This window comes from Lycorma delicatula, chromosome 9 (genome assembly GCF_047948215.1).
Source record: "Lycorma delicatula isolate Av1 chromosome 9, ASM4794821v1, whole genome shotgun sequence".
NCBI classification, from domain to species: Eukaryota; Metazoa; Arthropoda; class Insecta; order Hemiptera; family Fulgoridae; genus Lycorma; species Lycorma delicatula.
Genome location: NC_134463.1, coordinates 22,775,505 through 22,803,460, shown reverse-complemented (window position 1 = coordinate 22,803,460; position 27,956 = coordinate 22,775,505). Strand labels below are relative to the sequence as shown.

Genomic DNA, 27,956 nt, shown 5'->3' with positions numbered 1-27,956 from the left:
GAAGAGCGGAATTATGTCAGCTTTGTCTTTAACAGGAATTATTAAATGAAAAAAAAACAAAGAAAAAGACAGCCAACTTTGACAAAATACATTTTTAAGAAAACAAAAGTGGTCGATGAACCTCAGCCCAGACCATCATTATCTTAAAAGAAACTTTTTTTATTTGAAAATTAATTATTTTTTGTCGCAAATAAGATTAGAATTACAATTGGTTATCTGATGATATTGTAGAAAAAATTATTGGATATATGAAGAAAAATGCATTTATCTTATTGATTAGCCAAGTATTTGAATGAGTAGACCACAGCATGTGAATGAATGTTTGAAAATTAATATAGACTGGATTGGAAGACTGATAAAATGTATGTGGGACAGAAAGTAGTAATAACAGTGGAAGATGATGAGAGAATTCAGAAGAGAGTTTTATAAATAATAGTAAAATTAGTCAGAAATCACAATAACCTGAAAATCGATAGCTTTCTACTAATATTCATTACATTGATAACAAATAAACATAATCTAATGAAATGAACTAACTGTGCTGATCTTAAAGAACCAACACTGAACTTAATTGAACTGCTTCATAGATAACCCTGACCATAAGCTCATCTTGAAGGAATATTGTCAACATCATAATGTAACCGATCCACTTATATATTCTCTTTCTGTCCATTCTGTCCAACTCCAAGGAACTTGTAATTGCTCAGCCCTTTGTAAGTAAACATTTGATGAATTTACTACAGTTTACAATCCATGATTGACAATAGGAAAGATGAACAGTGAATAAGAAGGTAGGGCAGAAAGCTGAATGTATGTGAATGAACAGTTAATCAGAACTTGGAAAGGATTCAAAGAAAATCAGACGAAATTTCACTTCACTCTTTAACATAGCATGATGTATCTTTAATTATGCAAGTAAATGACCTAAAGGCTGAAAATACATCAAGTAGACTTCAGTAAATAAATAAAGGGAGCACATAACATTCAGTCATTCATATACTCAATGTAATTCCAGCTGTATTGAAACTTAGGCCAGTGTTGTAATAAAACCAGCCATTTATAAACCATCTTAAAACTATAATATGTGTTAAAAACTATACAATTAGTTAATGATAAATAACTAACAGTATTACAATAAATTAAAAAATAAATATTCCAAAATGTGGGAAAGGATGTGGCACAGATATAATTGTTTGGGCCTGGTCCTTTAAAAAAATTTAATGAATTGGTTATGTATGCCAGTTCATTAAAATAAATAATTTTCTTCCACACACATGGAAGGTAACCATTTAAAAGAAGATAAACTGACAATAGCATTATAAAAAATAAAATTTATTTCCAAATAAGCCATTCTACAAAAGTGGGTATAATAAGGATAAGTGGATTTACTTTTTCCTGTTGAGCTTCCGGGAATTTGCCGTTCAGGTATTACTTCAGAGGATGAATGAGAATGATATTTATGAGTGTAAATGAAGTGTAGTTCTGTACAGTCTCATTTCAACCATTCCTGAGATGTGTGTTTAATTGAAACCCAACCACCAAAGAACACCGGTATTGATTCTAGTATTAGTATTCAAAGCCATATAAAAGGGGATTTACTAATCCTTAACTATAGCACATTGTCTCTGAAAATAAAAAAAATTATTTTTCCTAAAAATTAAGAAAATAATATAAAAAATAAATAAGCAGAAAAAAGTATAGTTCTAAAACAAATTTTATTTATGTACAAAGAAAACATAACACAATTAACAGTAACATAATATCTAGCATTTTCTAATTGAAGACTATGTTATACAGCTAATTAACTGTAAAATAAGAAATTAATAACATAATAAGAGAATAATTGCATAAAACATTAATATTTTAATGCAAAAGACATGATATTTTAAAATAATAATCATTCATTTTGCATTTTTCAGCTACTCATAACAAATATTTAACAGAAATTAATGACATGAACTTCAAATATTTTCCATCAATATCCAAGCAAATGGATGACATTTTTTGTTAGCATTTTGCAATAAGCTTACAAAAATAATTAAAAATATGGCAACAGTGAAGTCTAAATAATCAAAATCCATAATAAAACAAAACAATTACTGTCTTCCTGAATATTAAAATATACTCACATTTCAGTTATAGCAAATTACCAAGCAGGGAATGAATGAATGACTTGTATGATAATTCTAAATTCTTCCGAGTGTCTGATGTAGCATTTAATTTGATCAGAATATAGGTAGGTAGCTGTATTTCTTTTTTATGGAATCAAGAATATCTGGAATAACAAGGCCAACAACACTGTTGGCCTTTCACACAGAAGGGCAAATGGTTGCTGTTACAATATACTAAAACCAAAGTAAGATCAAAGACCATATCAACAAACTGTAGGAAAACATATTAACATAAATACTTACAGGGTGATGAGTAAACTAGTTAAATAACTGTATTTTATATTCATAATGTAACATTTTAACTGAATTTATAGTTAAAATACACAAAATTTAAAAATCTAAAATTTATGATTGGTTATTTTGACATCGCTGTGCTCAAAACTTATAAATAATTACAAAATGTAAAATTAGATTTGATTTTAATTAATAAAAATAGAACTTACTTTAATGAATTACATACATATAAGAAGTTAAATAAGGATACATGTACAAGTGTATTAAAATACACTTTCCACCCACTGACTCGATCAGGATAAATGCCATGTTAATTAAATTAACATTAAGTAAAATAACTAAACAATTAAATATTTGGAAACATAATGAAAATTAAGAAAAAAAGCAAAATAACATAAAAAGCTTTTGTAGAATATCCATATGTTAAAAAAGTTTGGTAAACAAACTAAAAAAATTTAGTTTTTCTCCAATTTCTCAGAAACTAATTTAGTTATGAACTACATTGGGTCTTAAAACACTCATTACATCAGACCACAGATAACCAGCAGGCACTGACTACACTCACTAAATTATGAGAGAAGTTTTAAGAGATATAGCTTTTCTCATACTCAAAGCCTTACCTCAATGGCATTCAAATAGAGACATCTCAGAAACTAATTAAGGTTCAGAATTTGTATGGCTCTTAAACCAATCACCACGTCAAGAATCATCAAAGAGCCTATACTGACTTGTATCACTCAATTCAGATAAACGTTTTGAGGGAACATTAACGTTTCCTCACTCTTAAAAATATACTCAAAGCTCCATAAAAATGTAGTGAATAGTGTTTTATACACAACATTCCATGTACCTTACCTAACAAAAAAGTTAGGTCATAGAAATTATAACAGGTGTAAATGTTGGACAAAGAGTACTTCAGCCTCAAATTGATTTGACGCCATCTGATACTAATGTCCCATTTTCTTTTAAACGGAAACAATTTCCTATACAATTAGTATTTTGCATGACCATCGAATAGGCTCAAGAACAAACTCTGGACCAAGAAGAAATTTACTTATACGAACCAGTTTTCAGCCACAGAAAATTGTACATTGCCCTACCACATGCAAAATCTTTTAAAAATTTGAAAGTGGAGATAAAACCTGAGGGTTGATGCACAGCTAATGTTATCTGGAAGGAAGTTTTAACTACAAAGTAAATTACCTATCATAACTTAATTTATTTAATCATGCTGCAGAGCAGTGCACATCTCTCCTAGTTATTTATTATTTTTATTTTAGTATTTTAATAAGCTAAAATATATTTTTAAAAAGATAAGAATGAAAATATGCCAGAACCTGCCAAAAACCAAGTTAAAGATGGTGGTCTAAAATAGAGCAAACAAACCATGCACCAACTGGCCAGCCAGTAAGTAGATATATGGTTTAATTTGTAATACAAAGCGTATTAGAATTGGTTAGATGATCTAAAAGTGGTACCAAAGATTTTTCTGTATACATCATGCTGTAATTTTTTATTAATCAGTCCAGCAATTCAAAATGTATAGTTTTCAAGGAGACTTGATCAAGTGAATATCATATGTTTGCTGTTCAATGCTTCTTTAAAAAATAATGACAGTACAATGCAATCTGAGACACCACTTTAAAATTGAGAGAAATGTTAAGGATCCAATATTTCAAACTAATCTTAGATAGATCGAAAGTTTGGACATCTGTTCAGCTTTGAATAAGAAATGTGCTACTGACTATCCACATAATGTATGAGTAGAAGGTGTGGTTAAAAGTTAGAGCCCATACAGCCATTAATTATCCACCACACACATATACAAAAATAGTCCTGATTTCTATCCTTTCAGTCCACTTTATTCTGCTTGACATTCTGTAGCACTGGGCATGTCAGATAAAAAGTTTCAAGTGAATGTTAGATTTGAATTTGCAATTCCATCGGAAAAAAATTAGACGATGCAGAATTATATTGGGATAATGCAGCAAAAAATATTTTTGGTAAATAACAATTGGATTCAAATTAGTCTGTATCAGATGAGTCTGACTTTCATTTAAGCAATTAATAGAGAAGTCTAACTTACTACATCAGTTGTCCTAGTTAGCTAAAACAGTTGACACGCAGTTGATTTTTCATACCATGATTTTAAGTTTTTTGAGGACAACAACCATGTAATTACAATATTTAAGCATTATGTGGTTAGATAACTTCTATAACTACACCAGCATCAGAATGATAGCTGATAATGATGAGTTCAGAAGATAGCATGAATAGTCACAGCATCAGGTTGTTCATGATGTTCCCAAAAATTAAATTCCTCATAATGGTGATTTAGCCATGCCAGGGTATTTATTTTCATGTAATTATTCTTATGTCACTATTTAAAACACATCATATATGAGAACTGACTTCATATTATTGAGGAAATTAAGGAATCCATCAGAGATACTATTTAGTGAACTCCAGTGGAAATGCTTTGTAAGATGATAGGTTCCTAAAACAATATCCACAGGACAGTTTGAAGAACAAACTGGGCCCATCTCTGAAGTGTTATATAAAACAGAAATGAGACAACATACTTTATGAAAGACTTTTAAGTTATTTTAATAATGAATACTAAACCTACAAATAATTTCTGTCACACCTGTTCATGAAAATCAACTCAGTTGTGAATTAATTAAATTATCTATAAACCAGTTTGTTTTAATACTATTTGTATGTAGAAAAAATCTAGGTTAAAATTATATTATTTCATAATAATATTTTTTTTTAAATCAAAGAATTCGCCCTTTAATAATATTATTATCTTCATCTAATGATAACATTCATGAGAAACTATTAATGAATAAATTACTTAAAAATGAAAATAAAATATTCAGCATTACATTAAAATACTGAAATTACATTAATTATAATGTACAGCTAAGTTATTCTTTTATCTTAAAATATAAAGCAATATAAAAAAATTATGTGTGACATTATATATCCTTGTACACCGAGTCAGTTGATGAAGATGAAGCATATTGTTTAAAGAACAGCCTGCTGTACAATTCATAATCACACAGATAAAAAATAAACCAACATAATTCACTGTATAATAAAATCATGTAAAGCAAATTGCAAACATTTTTTTTCTAAGTTAAAAAACATAATATGAATAAAAGCATGGAATCATCATACTGTTCACAAATTCATACATTACAAAACAAAAAACTAAAAATACAATTACAAAAGTCATTCAGTTCTGTTAACCTACAAATTATTACATGAACTACATAAATTATCCTTAAAAAAATATATAAAATAAAATACACTGTATTAAGTATGATTTCATGTAAGGTTTTTAAATTAGTATTTGATTGAATTAACTCATATTTACATGTACATATAAATAATTGTAAAACAAAAATATTTAAGCCAAATTGAATTCCTTTAAAGCATTTTGCATAATAGTATCTTTAACAGCGCAGAACACAAGTTTAATGTTCTCCGTATCTGTAATTCATTGTAGAAGTATTATTAAAAAATATCATCCCGTTAATAGATTTCCATTGCCATCAATGTACAGCATGCAAAAATGAAAAGAAAAACACAAATTAAGTCACATTTTATACTATATAAACAAATTATAATCAAAAACATGAAAAACAAATTAATAAATGCAGTTTTTATGCAAAAAGCAACAATAATCATGCAAGTTAGAATAACTCATAACCAAGTATTATATTTTATGACAAAAAAAATTGTTTTTTGTAATTGTTGGAACTTTCATGCAGTTTCTTTGTCATAGTGTTGCAAATGGTATTACTGTTAAAGGAGCTTGCCTTGATATGACCAAGAAACCTTTTTATAATGTGGCCAGATAGATTATTTGATGTTTTTTTCATTTAATATGTTGTAATTGTTAAATTTAGGGTTAAGTCGTATTAAATTTTTTTCTTTTCAATTAAGTTAAGTTGTGGTTTTACATACTACATTTAATTTCCGTATTATAGTTAGATGTTTTTATTTGGGTCCAGTTTCTGTGAAGCAATTCACAAAGTTAGTACTGTTGTATATGGTACTTCTAGGTGTTCTTTATTTCTATTGGTGAATGTGCATCTGGTTAGAAATAATTGAACTCATTGATAATAAAAGTGAAGATCTCTTGGCTGATATGGTTCTACAACACATTGAGAATAACTGTTAACATAATTATTATCTGCTTATAATATTAAGACCCACTTACAATTGTGTACTCACCGTTCACAGTCAGTTATGTAAAATTGTCAACTACTGTCAGTGGAAAATAATTTTCTTTCCAAATAATTTGCACGCAGTTGTGAACTCAATATTTTTCCAATGCACACTATAGAATATAGGTTTTCTTCAGTAAGTACTGACTGACCTGGTCTCTAAAATTCTTTTTTTGATATATGACCTCTCAATTCAATGTGATAATCAACTAACTGGAAACTAGATGAAAACTGGTCTTCAACCATATTTGAATATTCAACTAGGAATATGCACTGCTGTAATATTATCACTATATAATAAAGTAAACAAAAATAAAAGTCAAGTAAACATCAAATGGCCTGGTGGCACAAAATCTCTTATTGCACTAGAATCCTACTCACTGATTGCAAAAATGAATGACAGACATCAGCCTTACATAGCAAATTACATAAATGAGCTTCCTAAACAAGTACACAACATAAAATGAAATCAGCATAAACTTGTGGTTTCCTGGGCAAATAGTTTCTGAACTCACAATACGACAGATATCAGCTAAGAAATTTTTTTTTACATATACAGTCAGCTGTTAAATAAAGCTTAGACAGCAATGGAGGGATTCTTTGGATTAGAGTAACTGGTTAGAAACCAGTTTCTTCTATTTGAAAGTAAGCATACATTACTAATGGTTGCTCCATATGCCTGATAAAAGTTTAAAATACAGAATTCATATATCTCCATCAAACTCTGATAAATATCAATCTGGATTCATGACCAGGTGGTACAATCTGATTTTATCAGTTAATAAATACTTTTACAAATAAATAATTTGATATGAGGAGTCATATAATCATTTTATACTGCTAGCAACAAAATGCAGTAAATACTAACTTCAGTATAATCCACTGATAAAATATTTGTAATAGATTTGTAAATTTAAATGATTACATTTTAAAAACAGATCACATAGAAGCAAATATTTTTTATTATCAGAAATTTTACTTCATAATTTAACACAATAATTGAATAAATTAACAAATAATAAAGAGGATACTAACAGGATACTAAAGAGGAACAGTACATAACAGCAAAGGTGATAAATGATTAATTTTATGTGCACAGCATAAGATAAACAATAATGTTTCAAAGACACCTTCAATGAAAGTAAATAATTTTCTCTCTCTGGGTTACTTCCACAAAATCACAATATGAACTTCATAGTAACGACATCATTATAGTGAGGGGCATGTTGCACAATTACATAAAAAAATACAACAAAATCTAATTGAAATAAAGAATGAGTAACTAATTACTGTGTACAAAAAAAAGATATAAATAATATTAAATAAATAAAAAGCTACTTCAAAACTAACACCATAATGATTAAATAAATTTTAAAAACACAAGGGAGCATTGAGTATATAAAAATAAGCTATTTTGAATTTATTTAACATGAGGTACAAGATTCTATTGCAGTTTTACACAGGAAATTCTTTAATGAAAACATATAACAAATCCCGTTTTGCTCATGATGTAATTAAAGAAATATATTTTCATATGCTTATATATCTCAGCACAAAGACAGCAGAAAATCAAATTAAAAACAAAATATTGCAACTATGTCAGAAATTGCAAGTAGTACTTTTATAAAAATTAACAAATAAAAATGACAGATTAGTTTTGTATAAGAATGAGCTATTATTATACTTGTTTTGTAACCCACCTAGCCACCCACCCAACCACTATGGTAGAGTGATAGCATCATTCCCTTCCATCTGGAAGGTTTCAAGTGGTAGATTAAATGAATAAAGGACAGTTCCAAAATATTGAAGTTGTAAGAAACACAGACAATAAAAAGAGAAAAATTTCAGGATCTTTGTGCATTTTGTAGAATAAAATACCACTTTCTTTGTACTAGTATATTTAATTGTGCTAATAGTGTGCTCAAAAAAGTATCTAAATAAATTTAGGTATTAGTTAAGCATGCATCATTTTATTCACTTTCAGCATTAGATTTACTATTATGTTCAACAACATTTTACATTTTCTTCATTACAGTAATCTAAAATAATAATAATAAAAAACAATATCTTCATATTAGAAAACAAAATTTAATAAAAAATACATGTTAGTAGCATTTAAAATATTTAATTATTACATAATTAATGCTTTTCGATGGTCAACTATGTTTTCACTACTCTTTAATTAAAAAATTTTTCGGGCTGACTGACAGAATTATATTAAACCTTATAGTAACTCCAAGAATATGCTCACAAGTAAGAGATAAGACAAGAAAAACATCCTTCCTGTATTGTTTTTATCCTTTAGATAAGTAAAATTTATAAAAAGATGATTTCTTTTTCATGTAATCAACAAAATTTTTAATATCTGTATCTGTCTGAATCAACATCTAAGATGCCTTGGTTTGGTACCATAAATTGTTTTTCTTAATCATCTGAAATGACTTAAGTTTTGTATTCAACCATGACCATTGGTAAGTGCTGGACCAAGTTCAGTATTAAATATTACTGTTTTTAAAAAGTATAAACTGCCATATAATATTTTTTAGAATAACTTCAAATGACACCTTTAATAAGATAACAAAACTATCATAATGGTAGCCTTTCCTACAGCATGTACTTGTCTTTTAAAACCATCCCATTGGTATGGTAAGAAAAGGATAGTGTGTGGATATGATATTGTGTCAATAACCAAGGCTGTGAAGAGGCTGGGTAGCATTACCTGTGGTTAATTTACATGATCTGATAATTTCCCACTTTGATAAATGTAATGCACATTTAGAAATTCTAGAAGAAAGGTGCATTTTCTATCTTGAAACAGTTTTTGAAGTACGAGGGTTGTCCAGAAAGTAACTTACATTATGAATTAAAAACCAACCAAATAAAAAAAATAAATTTTATTATGCATAATTGAAAGGGATAATCAAACTATTTTTTTTTTATTTTAGTTGGCATTTAAATTGAGGCACTTATCATAACGATGCACAAACTTTTCAATTCCTTCTCTGAAGAAATCTGCCGTCTTAGAGTTTTGGCACCCATTTGCACAAAACTTGTTATAACCAATCTTACCTGATATTTTTATACAGTGAATTATGCAGTGATATTTTAACATCGTGAATTTTGGGGAAATGAAGTGAGATTTCTGTAATCGTAATGCGGTGATTTTCACAAATTTTATTGTTGATTTTCATCACCAGTTCATCACTCACAAAGCTACGCTGACCACTGCAGTCCTCATCATGAAGATTGATGTGACCATTTTTAAACTTAATGCCCCACTGCCTCACTCCACCTTCACTCATTATTCCATCTCCATACACCTCACAAAGTTGCTGATGAATTTCAATTGGTTCAGATTTTTGCCACTAAAAACCTAATCACTGAATGCAACTCACAACTTGCAGAATTTTCTATTGAGTGCACATTTCAATAATTCACAACGAACAAAGTAGAAAAATCACAGCCCACACGCTACAACAGCTTGATGCATACTGAGTGTAGAAATGTTTTGACACCAAGATGGCGGTTCTATCCCCATCCATCTTCACACAAGGCACAAATGTAAGTTACTTTCTGGACCGCTCTCATATACAGAAGTTTATTTAATATCTACGAGGGTTATTTTTTTTCAACCTCAGATGAGCTATAAGAAAGACACATTGATATTTTTTGACGTTTGAAAAGATAGGCCACAAAGTGGATGAAAGTTAATGTGGTTAGAAACATAAGCTACAGTTGCAGTTTCCATTGAACAATCCCCAATGAAATCAACTCATAAATGGTCAGCTGAATTCGTATACCACAGATGACGATGCAAGATCATATGAAAAAGGACTTTAAAGTTAGGCCATTTCATCTGATGTTCATTAATTAACTGTCGCATGCAGACATGGAATGTTGTGCTGCATCTGAGAAAAATTCCCAGCTGCAGTGCACTGTTGAAAGGTGCTTTTTACTGATTAATGTGCGATCTATCACAGTTTGCGTACCAGAAATGTGTTATTTCAGGTGAAAGAAAATCCTTATTATGCATCAGAGTTGGAAAGAAACTCACCACATGTCATGATATGGGCTGGAATGACAATTTGTCATTTGTTAAGTCCTTATTTCTTTGACGTGCCAGTGAATGCACAAACTTATTTAGAGATGTTGGAGGCATGGTTAATACCACAGCTTCAAGAGAAAGAGCCCATGAAACAAGTATGGTGGCAGCAGGATGGAGCACCTGTACATTTTGCTCTAACAGTCCACAAGTTTCTGAATGAAAAATTTCAAGAACATTAGGTTGGCTGCAGTACTCCAGCATCACCAGCTCCATTATCACAGCCACCACAAAGTCCTGATCTCACACACCAGATAATTTATTACGTAGAATTATCAAGGCATGTGTATTGGCATGTTGCTGTACCAAAAAAGAAGAATTGCATGACAATGTGAGGGATGCCTTCTGTAATGTACCAGAAACACTATATCAAATCACAGAGGACATGGCAACATATACAATTGTGCATGCAACATGAAGGCAAACACACAAACCCACTGGATCATTAAAATTAATGCTACATATCAAGTGAGTAATAGAATAATTCATTATTATATCGCATTTTTCATTTATAACTCATTACAAATTTTTAGTTCTATAGTTCTAACTATAAGGGGTACGGTGACTTCCCGGCCACTCTGTACTTTTGCTAATGATTATATATTTTACAATGATTATTACAAAATTGACGTCTAATTGGCTGATATATAAAAAAAAAATAATAAATTGGAGAAAAGATTTTATTTAATTTATAAATTATTTACATATCTTCTCTATATAATTACCATCCATATTCACACCACAGACAACTGTACTAAAACACCAGTTTCTGCAGATTCTTGTCAATGAACAACATAAAGGGAAAAAGGTAAAAAATCTTCCACTTGAATAGTTTCAGTAAAACATTTTGCAAACTCTGCAAAGGCCAACATTTAATGAACAAAAACAACAGACTATAATCATTCTAAGCTGTTTTTTTTTTTTTTTTTTTTGACTGAAGTCCAAAGGTTTATCAGCATTTTATAATAAACCTGTGATAATATTAGCCCAAATTACATTAATTCTATCAGTGAGATTCTCTTCTGATCTTAATAGAATATAGCCTCATTTTTAAATTTCATAGTTACATACTGGATTTTTTTTAGCTTATTAGCTAACAAGTATGCATACACTCATTCATCTAACTATGGTAATAAAATAGTTACCTACACACAGCATGATCAATAAATTTTAGTGGTAGTAAATCCATCCTGCTAGCAAAAATTTAATCCCATTGGACTTTACAGTTAGCAGGAGGAACTGTATGTTCTATTATTTATACTTTTTTTTATAGAATGTTGCTTTACTAGCACTACAGAATGGTACCAGATGGTGTGTAACAAGTTACAGCTTGCTAGTAGCTACTGTGCATGCATTACACTGTTGCTGGTTTATTTTCATCTGCCAAACAGAGTTCAATATTACAATAAATCTAACGCACATTTTTCAAACATTACTTTTCCAGTTGAAAGCACTTCACAATATTAGCTGCTTTTAAATAAAATATTGGCTAAAAGAATCTGTATTGATGCAAAGTAAAAAAAAAATGTCTTCATGAGTTTACACACACATGAGCTGATACATACACATCTTTAGAGTATTCAAGAAAAGTTCAAATCACCTTAAATTATTTTTCTTCTAAATTCCCCCTCCCATTTTTGAAGTAAAAATCATATTTAGTGCTCCAATATTACATGACAGTTCTCCTCCTATGTATAGCAGTCATGCCTAATAATTAAGTCAAAGCTTATGGAAATTTACTACATTATTAAAAGACTACAATTATACTTCATAATAAGGAAAGGGAACACTCTTAAAAGCAATTGTAATAACCTGTAGCAGTAGTAAAATGAGAATAACATTGTCTATCTGGATCAGGATTTGTTGCTAGATACAACTTCAAAATATACTCCCTGGCAGCAATATGATCTTGTTTTGGACCTTTAACAAAAATATATTAATAATATCATTACATATTTATAAATGTAATATATATTAAAACACTAGATTCATAAATATATTTAGTATTTTAAGGTAACTAGTACATACTTATCATTAACAATCTTAATAACCCACCATAAATAACACAAACCAGCGATGGTTGTGTTTTTTAGTTTTTGATAATTGATTCTTATTTATTTTTTCGTGCTTTTCCATCGATGTTGTCTATAGGGTTCATTTCAGTGTAACATCCAGCAATAGTCTGCCATCAATGTAGTAGTCCATTCTCCTTGATACCTCCTTTCCATTTCTTTCATGTCCTGATGAAATCTCTCACCCATCTCTTTGCTAACGGCACCCAGATTTTCAGGAAAATAGTCCACATGTGAATTAAGGAAGTGAACCTTCAAGCTAATGGAACAGCCTAAATTTTTTTACTTGCTTACTGTTTTGCAGCACGTTCTCAATGACTGATTTGGAGTTTGGAACCTTCCAAACCTATTTCTCAAAATTACAAACTTTGAGAAGTTTTCTAATGTCAGAACCAGTAAAGACACCTTTTAGTTTGGCAGTTGATAAGACTGGAAATTTGTCACAGATGTATTTAAAACATTTACTTTCTTTTGGTAAGGCTTTGGCAAATTGCTTCATCAAGCCTCACTTGATATGCTGAGGTGGAAGGAGAAGTTTATTTGGATCTATGAGAGCTTTTCAAAGCACATTTTTAGTTCCAGGTTCTAACGAAGCTCTTTTTGGCCAATCTTTCCTTACCCAATAATTTTCTCTGTCTCTGCTATTCCATTGACACAAAAAACAAGGAAATTTTGTGTATCTTCCTTGCTGTCCTAGGAGCATCGATATTATTTTGAGATCACCACAAGTAATCCACTAAAGATTGTCGTATTTAATTTTATCAAAAACAAATTCCAAATTATAGTAACCCCCCTATTAAATGGACAGAATGTCTGACGGGTATTTACGGGATACATATTCCCATTGTGAAGAAGGACAACTTTGAGGCTTCTTTTGGATGAATCTATGAACAATCTGCAATCAGTAATTTCATATGGAATGTTAAATCGAGTCAAAAGTCCACACATATCAGTGCAGGAGACTAATTTTCCTTCTTCTGAAAAATATGGAAAAAAATTATTTTCTCTGTAACTGAACCAGGAAAATAAGGTGCCAGCTGCTAGCAGGTTCTTATCTTTAAGCCTCAAACCAAGCAATTCTGAATTTTCTTTCATCAGATATAAGTCTCAAACCAAATTGTTTAGTTCAGCTGTGAATAAAGCTCTGGTGCACAGCTATCTTTGGGTTCGTACTCCTCAATGTTATCTTTTTTTAAATCACTTGTGGAACCATCTATTTAAGGTAAATTTTCTGGTGGAATTGGTACTGGTATGTCTGGACCATGAGGAACTGGGCGTAAAGCAGATGGCATATTTGGATGACGATTCTTTTTTTATTCTTCAAATTGAAACTGTGAAACACCAGTCAAACAAAAGTAACAATCATTGGTGTGATTTTGTAGCTCTCACCACATCATTGGAACTCCAAGTTTGAACACTTCTTGTTCACTCTTTTAATGACTGTCTAAGTCCTTAAAACATGTGCAGCAAGCATAAGTGGGGTGCCCAAGATTTGTCTTGATCTCCTATTTCCACTCCAAAATATGTGAGGTACACTTGTCAAATGAAACTTGTAATATTTCTTTTTTTGCCTTTCCTCCATTAACTCACCGTCAATTGTAACAAAAAGAATCTGCAGAATTTTTGCAGCCTCTAATTTACCATTTTGAAAATGGTAAATTTGCTTTATGGCCAGAAAATATATTTTCCATCAACAAAAGCATGTTTGATCACGAAGGACAGAAAAAAAAAATTGATTTACGCAAGCTAATGGTTGAAACAGCACTGATAGTAGTTGCATGGTGCATAAGTAGTACAGGTACTGTACTACTTATGCAGTACTAGTACCACCAGTAGTACATGTTACATCTTAGGTTGTGTTGTCACAACCTGTCGGCCAAGCTCTCCCACTGTCTCCTCCTCTTCAAACCAACCCCCTGCGCCCTCCTCTTTAGACCAATCAACTTTGTAGCTATAAGAATGTATAGCGTAAGCCAAAAAAGTGACATTAATTTATTATTAAAAAGAAAAAGAAAAGAAAAGAGTTTTATGTCTATTTTATAATTTCACATATTTGCATTTTTCAACTTTTTACAAATTTTGATATTTGCGATTTGCAAAAAATCCTGGTGTGATGAGAAAAAATGAAGGTGATTTTTGGATTCGGGGCTAAAAAATACATCAGAATCAATTATCAAAAGTTAAAAAACATAACACGACCCAAATTTTGCAGGCTTGTGTAATCAATCAATATAAATCATTGCATAAAGTGTTTGCAGGTGCACAGATGTATACATGAACAAAGAAACCCGATGCAAGTGGAAATCAATATTTAATAACTAATTTTGATTGATCACTTGCATTGTGCAGAAAAATTCCTACACTATGGTATAAAACTAGTTTGTTTAAGTACAGCAAGACTGTTAAGAAACTAAACTATTACTTTTCAAGTAGTTACATCTTACTTTCACTTCAGAATTGTCCCTAATAATATTTAATTATTAAAGAATTATACATTATTATAAAATTTAAAAAATAAAAGGAACTGACCTTCAAAATCAGGAAAGTAGTCGATAAGATGCGATTTCATAATTTTTTCTTCTAGCAAATCCTTCTTATTTAAAAAAAGAATAACTGAAGAATTTTGGAACCATGGATATGTTATAATAGTTTTGAATAAGGCCATAGATTCTTCCATTCGATTCTGTAAATAAACAAAAATAAATAAATTAATAAGCTGTGTAAAGAAATTATTTATAATAAAAATTAAACTATTTAATTTTTAAAATATGATACAAGATAAAATAATACAAAGGACTCTGCCCAAGGTGGTAGAATACACTTCCTTAAATACTGAATAATTCTGGTAACCTAAGAAGGTATCAGTCTACAAAGAATGAAGAAACAAGTTATAAAGTATCCTTGATGTAAGTAAATATCCTTAATGTACTTTGTAATATGGTTGGGCTTGTAAATCAGATTTTTAATAATAAGGCCAAGGAGAAGGCAATAAAGAGCTATACAAAAAAGTACAGCAAATCACAAAAAGAATAGTAAAAGAAATATCTGCTACAAGAAAAAAGTAATCTATAACTTTAACAAACACAAAATTATATAACTACATACAAGAGATAAATATTAAAAGTTAAAAAACATGATTGCCAAAAAAAACATTGCAGACAAACATACTTTAATACATGGTAATTAAAGAGCATGTGAGTGACTACTTTTATATAGTATAATTTTTTTTTAAATTTATTTAAACACACACACACACACACACACACACACACACACACACACACACACACACACACACACACACACACACACACACACATGCATATTTATATAGCCTATGACACCCCAGGTAATGTAAGGATTTCAACACGAGGTCATACTTCTAAATCAGTTCAGCCACTGAGCTGCTATAGTGCAATAAACATCAAACATCCATAAACACACACTCAACAAATTACACTCCTTTTTGGGTAGTCGTGTAACAACTGTACATAAAACAGCAAATTTAAATTATAATAATAAATAAAAATATTTTTTTTATTTTTCATTAAAAAAAAGTAGGCTAATAAAAAGGTAGAAATTAATTTTGTTTAATCAATGCATAAACCTACAAGAATAGACCAAATACAGCCTCTGAAAACTTGAAAGTTAAACAGATTCGTGATATCTAATTCATTCGGAAATTAAAAATTTTTCAGTTGTTAAAAATAAATATAAATTATTATTTTATATATATATTTAACATATATTTATTTTGTAAATGTATTAATTTTGTGTGCCCAAAGATGATTCGAACTTCTGTTTATAGATATTTTATTAGTTGTTAGTATCAGTTCAAAACTGATAAATACAGAATATAAATTTTTTAGATGTTGACAGAGAAATTAGTAATATTATAACATCTGTTTATAGGAAACTAACAACTAACAAAATAACTACAAACAGAAGTTCGAATCATCTTTGGGCACACAAAATTAGTACAATTGTAAACACGTTAAATAGAGCAATACATTACACACATAATAATTTTTAAAAACTAGATTCAGAAATAGATATTATAAAATGTATTGCAGTAAAAATGGATATACCACAACATTAATTGATAAAATTGATAAAAAACAGAAATTAAAATCTAATAATGAAACAACGTTGATACCAATAAATACTAAAAGAATTGATGAAAATATTTATATAAAATTTTCCTACATTATTAAAACATGGTTAAATTATTACACACCTGGTTAACATTATTAAAAACTTGGTTAAGGTTTACAATAATAAAAAATATAAAATAGCTTATAGACCATACAATATAATAAAACAATTAAAAATCCATAACAAAGTTAATCATCCTAATAATTCATGGTATCTATAATATAACATGCAATGATTGTAATAAAATTTATATTGGAAAACTAGTAGATCATTTAGGGCAAGGTTTGTAGAACATTTTAGATCTTATAAAAACAACAAGTCAGGTTTTTCCAATCTTGCAGACCATTTAATAATCAATAAACATGTAATCACCAATTCAGATATAAATTTAAATACAATAGAAATTGTAAAAGGATGTAAATAACAATAAAAAATTAAATATTTTAGAAAAATATTATATATACAAGAATAGACAAAAGTTTAATTTGATTAATGTATAGAGAGAATTTGATAATGACTTTCTTATCAAAACCGCCTTAAATAACAGCACATTTATATAATTTAAAAAAATTAAAATAATTTCAGTACAGTTCTGTATGTGTGTAAGTTATCTTACCGTATAACTGAATAACAAAATTAATTAAATAACATGTATGTCTTAAACCAAAAAAAACTGATTTCATTCAACTCACTTCATTTTCAGATTCAAAGAGAATCTGATCATATTCACTAAGTGCCATTAAAAAAATAATGGAGGTTACATTTTCAAAGCAGTGAATCCATTTTCTTCTTTCAGATCGCTGTCCTCCTACATCTACCATCCTATAAAAATCAAACAAGAAAAGTAAAAATATACTCAATATACCCTATATAGTCTCACATATATCATAATATATATTATATAATAATATAATACATATAAATTATACAACAATAATTAATATAAACAATAAACTAATATGTAATATACCCAGTATAAAATAATTCCAACATACCGAAACAATTTAATAATACGAAGTGTGGCTATTAAATAATGAGACTACAGAAGAACTGCTGAAAGCGCCAGATTTGTACGACCGACAGCTGTGTAGCGTGAAGCCTTCTCTTTCAATTGTTGCCACTCCAGTTTCTGTAGACATATTGGTCTGGCCATGGGCTTCGTTTGGATAATATCTGTTTTTTTGTTTTGCCGAAAAAATGATAACTGTTTTATTAGAGCAAAGAATTGCTGTGAAATTTCATATGAAGCTTGAAAAAACTGCTACTGAAACTTATCTTTTATTAAAAAAAGAATATGGCCATGAATGTTTATCATGTGTATGGGGTTTTGAGTGATTTAAACGTTTCCAAGATGGCTGAGAAGACGTTGAAGATGATGTTTGTTTGGGTCACCCTTCCAGGACAAAAACGGATAAAAAATTTTAAAAAAAATTGGTAATCTGACCAATTGGTTAACTACAATTGCAATTGCTGAAACTGTAGAAATTGACAAAGAATGCTTTAGGCAAATTTTACATAACAATTTTAACATGCAAAAAGTGGATTCTTCATCAGGATAATGCTCCGGCTCACAATGCATTGCCTGTCGAGACGTTTCTAGCCAAGTATAACATCCCAGTGTTACACCATCTGCCTTATTCACCTGACCTGGCACCATGTGACTTTTATCTTTTCCCCAAGGTCAAATCTGCATTAAAAGGAACAAGATATCAGATCGTTGAAGCTGTGAAAGAAAAAGCGGCACATGTCATGAAAGAGCAAACACAAGAAGACTTCTGACACTGTTTCGAACAATGGAAAATTCACAAGGAGTGTTGTAGGGATAGAGGAGGGGTGTGTATTGAAGGGGATAATAACTAAATATGTATAAATTTAAAATAAAGTATTTTACAGCATTAGTCTCATTATTTAATAGCCACACCTTGTATATCAATCACTGTAAAATAAAAAAAATTGAAAGTGTAAAAAGGAAGAAGTAATGATTTCTATAATTCTAAACCAAGTTAGAACTACAATTTTACTGAACTACTTAAGTACAAGAGATGACTGAAATATAATGTACGTCTACCAAAACTCACAACTGTAAAAAGACAGTTAGTGAAACAAATATGCATAAAAATACATTTTATTTGATTCAAAAACTAATATTTATTTTTTCACGTCATCACCATTTACAGCTATATATTTCTCCCAAAAGTAAAACATATTTCTCATTTCATCAAAGAAGAATGCTGGGGGTCTTTCCTTGATCCATGAACTCACTGAATCATTCAGTTTACCGTCCATGGTGAAATAACCTTAATATCCTCTTTAATTGCAGAAAGAAGTGAGAATCGCAGGGTAGCAAATCTGGTGAGTATGGAGGGTGTGGAATAGGTTCAAACTTCAATTTCATAAGAGCCTTAATTGTTGCACACAATGAATATGGCTGAGTATTATCATATAATTATTGGCTCTGTGGCTTGTTCAACACAACACACATGTTTCCTAAAATGTTGTAACATCCCACATATAGCAAAAATCTTTACAGTCAATTCAACTTGGGGGTTAAATTACAACATGTCAGTCACACACATGTGGATACAATTCTAGAATACTGTTAAGAGATTTTTTTTTTAGAGTTGTTTTTTGAATCTTTTTGATGTGGCAAACAAGAGTACTGGTATTCTACACTTTAACGTTTTTCTTCTGGATCGTAATGATTTACCCAAGTTTTGTCACAATATAGAAAAGGAAGTCATCAATTCAATCATTGCACATTGTTTTAAATATGTTGACATAGCAGGTGAAATCAACTCTATAACAATGTGTCTGACAGAAATGATGGGGTACAGGTCAACATTTTTGGAATGTTAGTAGTGGAGAAATAAAACTACAAAATGGCAGAACCTATTAGTTTGTGTAACATTTTACGTTCCAGCATGCATTACATTTCGGCTGCCCCTAAACTGTAATGTTATAGGCAGTTTTTTGTCTCCTATACATAAATGTGTGAAAGTATAAAAAAAATTGGTTTACTATCAGGATATAAATATCACCAGTAACAATAATAGCTAATTCAACAGAATAATCAAAATTATAGTTTTTATCACTTTTAGTACAATCATGAAATGTTTATCTACATGCCATGAATCCAAAATCCTTGTAGCTAACTTAAAATGCGTTTACTTTTTTAAAGTAAAATTGTACAGTTATATTTTGCTGAACAGTGGTAGTTTGTTCCAAAAATAACAGAAACAAGAAATCCAGAATGCAAGGTAATAATTTTATTTTACTCTACACAGAGCAGATACTGCGCTTTTTTTTAATCCTCTCTTTTCTACATAGAAAGCAGTTTTGCATATTTGTATTTGTACATTGTTTCCAGTATACAATAAACAAACACATTGATCAACAAAGTCTATCAACATAAATTCCTGTAAAAACAAATAACTGTTATAATCACTGGTAACTCACTCTAATTGTCATTAGCAAGCTTTTAGAAGACAGATGTAACATTGAAAGACTCAAACAAATATACATAACTCAACTTATTTGATGAGTGAGCTGGTAAATAATTAATAATGATAATTATTAATTAGTTTTTATATAATCCTTCAATAAAATAAAAACTCCATTCAGGAGCATACAAGACACATAACAACAATCTTTTTAAATTTTGTGAACAATATTAGGAAAATTTCAGAATTCCAAAGGAAACAGTGTACAACTGTGTAATATTGTAAACAGAATATCCTTTGAATATAGACAAGAAATAGAAAAATAAACTATAGTATGGAAGTAAGATTATCAGAATGACACAGGTTCCTTAACAAAAACAAAATGTATTTCGGATAAGTTTGATTTTTCACTTATAACTGTATACATTATTATAGATTATTCATATTTATTATTTGTTACAATTTTTATTTCTTTACGTTTTAATAATAATTAATGTGTTCTGTATACTTACAGTTATGACTGCTCACTACAACAAACAACTTATAACCCTTAGCTTACTACATTCAGGTATGAAGAAGAGGGAGGATATTTATGTAACCTTGTAATAATATAACTAGCTGGTCAGGGCTCTGCCCCCTAGGCCCTCAACGCATTTATATCCTCATGTTTGTGAAAATATTAATTATTTTAGATAATCGTTAAAGAAAATAAATATTAGTGTGTAGAGGATATTTTTCTGAACATTTTGGTATTTTTATGTTTAAAATAGGCTTAAGGCGTGAGTAGATATAGAATTTAATCATTTTTAATAGAAATATAATGTTTAACACTAGCCATATTGATTACAGGGAGTTGGCTTGAGGACACCATCTTCTTCGTTTAGTTTTGTGTATGTTCATGTGAAGTTGTAATGCCAGTTCAGCTGCTGATATTGGCGCAGAGTGAACTATGTGATGTGCCGGCTGCATGTACTGAAATGACTCTCTACCGCTAAGTAAAGAATCCTATTTTTACTCCTAAATATTAACTAAGAATCCCTCTCTTTCACTAATAAAATTAAATAAATAAAATTAATAATAATAAATAAATATAAAATATAAATAAAAATAATCTACACTTAGAAATTTAAAAAAAAATCTGTTAATTAATTGACAACGAACTGCTTCTAGTGGGGGAGAATCAGCTGAGAGAAAGTCACCTTGCACAGCTGCCTGGTGCACCATCATTAGTCTGCTCAGCACCAATAGCAGCTAAAATAAAAATGTGAGCACATACAACAAAACAAACCCATGCACCATTCTTTTTTATGGAGTGACAAGACATAGTTTTATTACCTTAAAAATGTATGAGCCACCATAAACTATGAGCCTCTACTCCCCCTTATTTCTCCCACCTGAATTAACTGCTCAATGCTGCTTAAACCATTCAATCTTCATTATAGTTTACACACCAATATAATATTGTAAATATGTATAGTTTTACAGTGAGTTAAGATTTAAAAATATACATTTTCTTTAATTATCTCATTACAAATAAGTTGCTTAGTCAAATAAGATTTTTATGTCTCTTATAAATAAATATATGAAGATAAAAAAAATTCTTTATTATCAGAATAAAAATCATCACACCATTAGAGAAAATACTTCTTTCAGTTTTTTAAGTACATAATGAACATATTTTTTAACAAATTGAAAGTCACTGTGGATAGATAATCTTGTACACCACACTAATGCTTTATTTTTGCACTATTATTCTACAGTAACACAACTGTTAAGAATCATTAATTCAAACATCCAAAATGTCTATTGACACCTTCCTATTGGCCATCAGGAATGTGTTTCATCAACACTTTTTAAACTATCTATCCATGCTTAAAAACTTGCCTTGTTCATGAAATTCATACTGTATTAAGCATTCATCCAGGAGAAATATATCATTAAGTTTTACACCTTTAGATAACAAAAAAAATAACAGCAAATTTTTCCTTCAAGGTACAATCTGAGATCGGTACGTTCATATTTACACTGGTATATTGAAAATAAAGAAACTGAACATGAATTACAATCAACTACTGCTGTGTAGCATAGGATCACACTTCACAGAAGAGTAATAGCAGTAACAGCTATTACTTATCATTCTCAAGAATCTCTTTTGTTACCATTCTTTATGAATACTGTTGCTTGGTTCTTAGCCATTCTTCCTAATTTAAACCTAATCTATCATACTAAACAAGCTTTTCTGTACATTATGTACATTTTGGAATATTACCTTGTGAATATTTGCCTTTTCTTTAATTGTTTATTATTTTAATATTTATATCAACAGACAGAAATATACTTTATATATTAATTTTAATTTTTTTTAAATTGAACATTAAGTTTAAAATAAAATGAATTTTTATAATATTAGCTTGAAACAAAATAATTAAACTATCAACTGTAATTTGTCAGATCAACCTTACAACTGAGCAAGGTTTTAAGAAAGTTCTTTGTATGTTTAATGGAAACCATTCATTAATGGAAACCAGAATTGTAAAAACACACAAGTCATGTATTCAACAAACAAGACTTCACAACAACACTCAAGGGAATAATACTGAAAAAGAATGTTAATCTTATCAGAGAACAAGAATTTGAAATTATTTAAGCAGCAATATAGACAAGACAACATGAAAATTATACTTTCTTCACTCTCAGTTAATTTTTAAGGCATGGATTATACCCAAGCAAGCCTACTGACATTTAAGACAGTAGATTGATTGGAGTTCAGATAGTGATGAAGTAGGTAAAAATTTCTTAGAGTAACTGATATACTTTCACAAGAATTGTACAGATATTAATAGATTATACCATAGCAATGCATGAAAACTATCTAATATACAATATAAACCTGATGCAGCATTATGTAAACCAATCAATATCTACTTTGATTATGCAATTTTTAATAAACAAAAGCTGTTATAGAGGCTGTAATTGAGAAAACACAAAACTAACAAAACTGATTTCAAAACAAGAAATGAGTACACTGTAACATGAAATAAACAATCTCCAGTTTATAAATACTGGAGAATTAGACTAAACAATAATAAAAACCAGGCAAGTCTAATTTGTTCATTTTCCTGGGTTACAGATTTTACAAGGTGCAGTCCAAAAGTTAAGGCCAATTGGTAACAAAATGAGAACAGCTGAAAAAAAATTATTAATGGTTTCAAATACTTACATATTTACTTTATTTTTCTACATAATCACCATTTCATTCCAACTCTTTTATATCATGAAACAAGCTTCTTCAAACTCACCTGTAATAAAATTCCACCGCCTAAGATTATGGCCACTTTTGCACTGAAATTTTCAAATTTTCACTTTCCTTGAATTGTTGCCACAAGCCAGTTTTTAAGGTGTAGGAAGAGATGGTAGTCACTGGGCGCAAGATTAGGACTGTAAGGGAGATGACAAAAAATCCCATCCAAATTTTTGAATTGTTTCTGTTGCACATGCAGTCTCATGTGGATGTGCATTATCATGTAGAACAATTCCTTATCTCAGCATTCCCATCATCGGTTTTAAACAGCTGAAGCAACATAGAAAGTGTTTCACAATAGACTTGTGATATGATGGATGTTCCAAGTTCCATGAAATCAATCAAAGGCACATCCTTTTGATCCCTTAATACAGTTGCAATGATTTTCCTTTGAAAATGGGCTTGTTTGAATTTTTTTGGTTTAGGTGAACTGGACTGATTGAACTGGATTGTTTTGATTCAGCATTGATGTATAAAATCCATCTTTAGTCACCAGTGATGATATGGGAAAAAATCTGCCTCCTTGTGGTTAAAGCGGTTGATAAAAGTATGTGCAGATGTCATTCTGTGATCTTTGTGAGCACATGTCAACATTTTCAGCACCCATCTTGCACACAGTTTATGATAGCCAAGAGTGTTAGTCACAATTCTCAATAATGTTGTCTTTGAAACTTCTAGAGAAAATTGCTAATCGTAAAGCGATGATTTTCCCTCATTTTTGCATTCAGGTTTGCATTCATTTTTGCAACAGGTTCAATGAGATCATCAGTCAGGACACTAGGCCTGTTGCTTCTCTGTTTGTCATTAACATTTGAATAGCCTTCCTTCAACTCACGACACCTTTGCCTCACTTTTCCTTCACTCACTGCGGTGGACCCATCGTGCTTCATACAACTGATAGTGAATTTTAACAGTATTGTGTCTTCTTGCATTTATCAGTGACTGAACTTCACAACTGGCAGGATTTGTTACTACCACACTCATATTTGTACACATCTTGCAAAGACACACAACAATGAACTGACAGCAATATGGTAGTTACAAACCCAACAGACCACTTAAAGCTATTATGCATGCATGAACCAATCAGTGTTGCCAATCACTATTTATAATTCATTGAACCTTACTTTTGAATTCTGCCTCGTTATTTACATAAAGTGCCAAGTCGAAAAAACATCACTGATATTACAGTGAAATGTTTTAAAAAGCAAAAGTTCAATAAGAAAAATATAAACCATTAAAGTAATACTTATACATATTTGTTTTAAAATAATTATAACCGCATTTTACTAACACTCAAACAGAATAGACAATAAAGTATTGTTCCTTCTTATAGCAAGATATACCAATTACTAAAAAAATGAAATTTTTATCTTTCTAAAGAAAACACAACTGACCTAAATATGATAGAATCCAAGTCGAATGGATACTCAATGATACCAGTAGTTGGTGCTCGAGCACGCAGAATATCCTGTTCAGTAGGCAGGTAATCGGCTTTTTCAATCCTATCAAGGTCACTCAGATAGCTGCAACATGCAATTTGTTTTACATATAAAAAACAAAAATATTTAAAGTCATGCTGATGGATAAGGACAGCATAGGAAAAAATGACAAGATACATTATGTAAATGGGTTATATTCGTTTAGGTTCAAAATAAAAATTGCAAAATATAATGAAATCTTTTACTGGTTTTATTTTATAGAAAAAGAAATTTGTAATATATTTAATGAAAATTAAATTAAAAAGTAGAAAGATTAAAGAAGAAATGTATAAAAGTGTAAAAACAGACAAGTCTGAGATATAGCTGGAAGATATGTCCCAGACCTGTCTGAGACAACAGATTGTATGGACATGTCAACTAAAAAAGTGAAGAATATGCTGAAAACATATTTGAAAATTGGAAGTGACAGAAAAAGCGAGGAAGACCTAAATTATAATTAAAATCTAAGATATAGTGCATATGATGAAATATAACTTGTTTACACAAGGCAATCACTGTGCAGGAAATTATGAATTCACAATTTTTAATGAATTTGTATGTTTTTGTGATTAAATTTTTTGCAATGGAAAAAGTTAAATCCAAATTTAAGAATAAAAAGCTCAGTAATCAAGCCCATAAAATAGTTAATAATGTGTACGATTTTATCAAGAAAGAAGCTATAAAGTTAGGAAAATTAAAACATGACAAACATTTAATACACATTCAAAAAGATGAAGAAAAACTGCTGCAGCTTGTGGGATTTCAAGATCACAAATTCAAGAACTCTGAAAAGAAAAGAAGGACCTTCTTAAATCTAAATCGCAGTCGTGATGAGTCAGCATACCAAAAAAGTATAAACAACATTCAACACCAGTTAGTGAATTAAACATTTTGATCAAGGCATTGTAAGAACAGTTAACAAGTTTCACACAAAAGATAATGAACTGCCTACATTAAATAAATTAAATGAAGAACTTTAAAAGAATATTCAGCTTAAAGCTGAATATATAGTTGAGTATAGTTCTAGAACTATACTAACAGCTATCCTGAAAGAGTTATGGTTTAAGTGAGGCAAAACTGATAATAATAGGAAATGTTTGACTGAAAAAGAAGACACCCAGTGGAAGAGGGTAGAATATCTAAAAAAAAAAAAGACTAATTTCAGAAAAGAAAATTCTATGACTTTTTATTTGGACGAATCGTATATTTTAATGTCCCATTCGACAATAAAATTGTGGTTGGATTCAGGTGATAGTGGTGCTGGAGTAAAAATGTTAATTAATAAAGGTGATCGGTTAATCACATCCATGCTGGAGGAGAAATGGAGTCTATTTCAAAAGCAATGTTAACTTGGAACTTGAGTTCAAAAAGCGGGGACTATCAGAACAGCATCAACAACAATTTCATATGAAGTGACCAACTAAAAAATTAACTCCTGTCTTCTCCTCCGTCATTAATTGTTATCGACAATACGCCACAACACAATTCACTTCTGGAGAAACCTTTGAATTCAAATGGTATGAAAAGTGGCATGCTTAATTGGTTAGAAAAGAATAATATTCCATTTAATCCAGCAATGTTAAAACCACAATTGTATGACATAATTAAATCACATAGAAATGTGATTAAACCTGATACATGGGTATCAGGTTCTGCGACTTCCACCTAACCATCCCGATTTATACCCGATCGAGATGGTATTAGTTGGCTCTGAAAAGATATGTTGGTAGTAATACAACATTTTTAATATCAAGTATTAAAAAATTAGCTAAGGAAAAAATGAATAAGGATAATTAGAAACCAAATTGCAAACATAAAAAATCTGAAACTGAGTATAACATGGAATCGCTAATCGACGAAATAACAGTTAGATTTAACATACATCTAGACAGTGGTAGTGAAAGTGTTCTGATGAAGAGGAAGAAGATGGTGAACTTGTACAGGAATTGGACATATAATGTAAATTGCAAGTAAGTGTTAATATTATTAATAGTACAATCGAACATGAAAAAACTGTACAAAAAAAAAAGAATTTGAAAATTATAAATACTGTACAAAATGAATTGTACATCTAATTTAGTTTAGTTATGGATGCAATGTATTTTCAAGCATTAATTAAGTTTTTTTTAGTTTAAAAATACACCTCATTAAAATTCTTATTTTGGCAATCTTTATTTATTGAATTAATACTAATTGGGTAATAATGAATTATAACTAATAAAATATTAAAATGGTAATAAATTAAATGTGCATAAATAAAAGTATGATTATAACTGTTGTGCTATTAGATGGGTATAATGTTTTCAGGTTCGCTAGTAATGTATTCTTGACCTTCTCCAACGCAAGCTTTTATTTTCATTGTACAGACTGTACTATGATATGAGAGAGAAAATGTGATTCAAGATGTAAGGAGATCTGGTTGGAAAATGCAGGAATCAAGAAATATAAAAAGAAGAATTAAAATTAGAATCACTGACCTACATGACATAGAATATGATGAAGATAAAAAAGAAAATATTGAAAATCAAAATTATTAGTAAAAATAATATTCAACTTTATAAAGAAAATATCAAAATATCAAATGGTGTTCTGGGAAATCTTATAAATTTACAAACTTAAATAAAGACAGTAGTTAAATAAAGATATATATCACAAAAGTTGTTAAAAATAACACTTATTTAAAGGTTTTTCTTTCACCAAATCTCAGGCCAATTTTTTAAAAGGTTTCTCTGAGGCATATCACAGAAAAAATTTAATCTGAC

General features: G+C 29.8%; 1 protein-coding gene across 1 annotated transcript in view; it reads right to left on the bottom strand.

The window, feature by feature from the left end:
- Positions 1-1,704: 1,704 nt before the first annotated feature.
- The window catches only part of LOC142329903 (G protein alpha q subunit), a 41,356-nt gene continuing 15,104 nt past the window's right edge, over positions 1,705-27,956 (bottom strand). Inside the window, exons 4-8 of the mRNA XM_075374828.1 lie at positions 25,111-25,239; positions 17,665-17,794; positions 15,347-15,500; positions 12,558-12,665; positions 1,705-5,903 (exon numbers count right to left, since the gene is read on the bottom strand). Of these exons, the coding sequence (XP_075230943.1) occupies positions 5,821-5,903; positions 12,558-12,665; positions 15,347-15,500; positions 17,665-17,794; positions 25,111-25,239 (604 nt within the window). The 3' untranslated portion in view covers positions 1,705-5,820. The remainder of the gene's footprint in view (positions 5,904-12,557; positions 12,666-15,346; positions 15,501-17,664; positions 17,795-25,110; positions 25,240-27,956) is intronic.